Source organism: Terrapene carolina, unplaced genomic scaffold (assembly GCF_002925995.2).
Source record: "Terrapene carolina triunguis isolate 2854851 unplaced genomic scaffold, T_m_triunguis-2.0 Scaffold12103, whole genome shotgun sequence".
Lineage (NCBI taxonomy): Eukaryota > Metazoa > Chordata > Testudines > Emydidae > Terrapene > Terrapene triunguis.
In genome coordinates, this window is record NW_020676454.1 from 1 (window position 1) to 2,459 (window position 2,459).

Consider the following 2,459-nt stretch of genomic DNA (forward strand, 5'->3'; position numbering starts at 1 on the left):
ATGCCTTACTAAAGTCTAGGTATACCACATCCACAGCTTCTCCCTTACATAAGGGGAGTAGTTCCTTATTTTCATGTTCTTGTGGTCATGTGTATTTCCATTTACCACAGCAAGGGAACAAAGTAGTATTTGCACAAGAAGGTTAAAATATTTGTTTTCCTTGTCAGCTATTAGTTTGCTGATATTTAAGATGACAACATTAAGATGTCCTGCTATTTATTTAAAGTGGACCTACTGCATTTTTTCCAGTTCACCCTCATTCAGAAAACTGTTTAGACTTTCTGCTCAATAGAACAGCTGGTATTTTCATTCACTAAACTTGTCTAAAACCAACCCAAATAGCAAAAAAAAGAAAGATAACTTTAGTTTAGGCCTACTAACAGATACAAAAATTACTCCTCTGTTAAATTAATTCATTAGAGATTTAAATGTGAGTATGACATCATCAAAATGGCCCAACCATCCAGATAGAATGCAGCTTTCTGTATAGAATGATATAAGATAAAATAATAATTCATTTGTTCCCTATTTAATTTCCCTGAAATACTGTAGATGTTTGTTACTGTACCTTATTATTAAACAAAAGCCAGGTTTCAGGACATCCTCCCAGAGGAGAAGGTGCTATTGGAGCAAATTCTGAGTGAGTAGAACGGTTGTGCCTTTCACAGATAAAGGCATTTCTAATACCACAGTTTATGTCATTCCAAAAGCCTGAAAATAAGTTAAATAGAGAAAATCACTTTCGGAGATTGACATTTGTAGTATCACCCTCAGAATGGTGAGCCTCCAACATTGTAGGTTAACAGAATTGAGATTTCTTTGAAGGCGTACAGAGCAACAGCCTTCGCCCCTATCACAACTCATTCCTTAACATTTATCCAAAAATATTGTCCCATTACTCACCAAAATCTTTGTTCATGACCACACAGTTTTCATCATTATTTGCAAAGTTGGGTTCATTTGGGGCCCAGGCTACATAGTTCACTGGGGTTCCATCCAGCCAGCTAAAAGAAACAGTATGACATGCGTCTGACAAAGTGGGTATTCACCCACAAAAGCTTATGCTCCAATACATCTGTTAGTCTTAAAGGTGCCACAAGACTCTCTGTTGCTTTTTACAGATCCAGACTAACACAGCTACCCCTCTGATAGTATGACAGTAGCTACTGGATATCTAGCCTTATAATTGTTTTAGCATTACAGGAATCATTTGGCAAAAAAATTAAGAGAAATACCATTCGCGATAGTGGGAGTTACATGGTGAAAGCCCTGCGCATCAAGTAGCGGACATAGTCTTTATTCATTATTATTATTATTATTATTATTATTATTCATTGTTTGTATCATGGTATCACTTATAGGTCACAACCTTGTTGTTGCTCCATTTTAATAGTACAGCCACATATAGTAAAATTCAGGCCCTTCCCCAAAAGCTGAGGAAGCCTGAAACCTCAAGCTCTCACTAGCGTCCCAGTCATCCCCTTGTTCCCTCAATATTTTAGTGCTGGGGTGGGAGCGTGTCACTGCACATTTGGTCTTCATTTGCTTTCTTTCTACTTGGCATGCTGGTGTGGAAGAATGAACTTATTTCTAGCAGCTCATTTGACCTCCCCTCCTCTTAATGCTCCAGTGAGGGCGAGGGAGCTGGCATTGGCAATGCCTCTCCTCCCCTCCCATCTGCTCCAGAAAACCCTTTCCAAGAATGTTTCTAAAACAGTAATTCTCAAACTGTGGCCCACTGGTGATCCTCAGAGAGCTGTCTGCTCCCATGCTGCAGACTGTCCTTGTTTCCTGCTGAACTGATGGGAGACGATCATGAAATGAAGAGTAGATGTAGACAATATGATTGTCCTTTTTGGAAAAATGGAAACCACACTTCTCACACTAAATATGCCCATAGCGAGGGGCACAAATCCCAAGAATGAGAATCTGCAGAGTGTAGCATCTTTTGGAGGAACAACTTTATATAATACAAACAAAACAAATAAATTGATGAAATTTAACACATGGACTTGACTTGCTCACATTTCCCCCCGAAATTGGAAAAGAAAAGATTTTGTTTTTATAACACTGGAAAACCATTTTCACACAGACTTTTCTGCTGAAACTAAGTTAGAGTAAATTTTCACAAAAGTTAGCAAACCTGGAAATGGAATACCTAAGAAACTCAAATATTGCAGTGCTAAAGAGCAGTCATTCATTACACACTTCAAAGTTGCTTCTTTACTTACCTAAATTTTTGATCAAAGCTGACAGTTAGGCCAATGAAATACGAATTCATTCTGTTTTTAGTGTAAATCTAAAACATGAAGAGATTACAGTAATTTAAAACCATTTATCTTTTATACTGAGCAGAAAACTAGAAGGGGCTCAGCCACCTTTGCGGTGCTGTTTTCCCCTTCTTTGGATCCCAGGGGGCACAAAGCACGGATCCAGGATCCATGCTGTGGATAGGAAGT

At 38.4% G+C, this 2,459-nt stretch overlaps 1 protein-coding gene across 1 annotated transcript; it reads right to left on the minus strand.

The window, feature by feature from the left end:
* Nucleotides 1–568: 568 nt before the first annotated feature.
* LOC112122269 (macrophage mannose receptor 1-like) lies at nucleotides 569–2,299 on the minus strand (the record flags this gene model as incomplete). Its single annotated transcript, XM_026661609.1, has 3 exons — nucleotides 569–711; nucleotides 904–1,004; nucleotides 2,232–2,299. Coding segments are annotated over 3 exons (312 nt in total), but the record flags the coding sequence as incomplete, so codon positions are not given.
* Nucleotides 2,300–2,459: the final 160 nt, after the last annotated feature.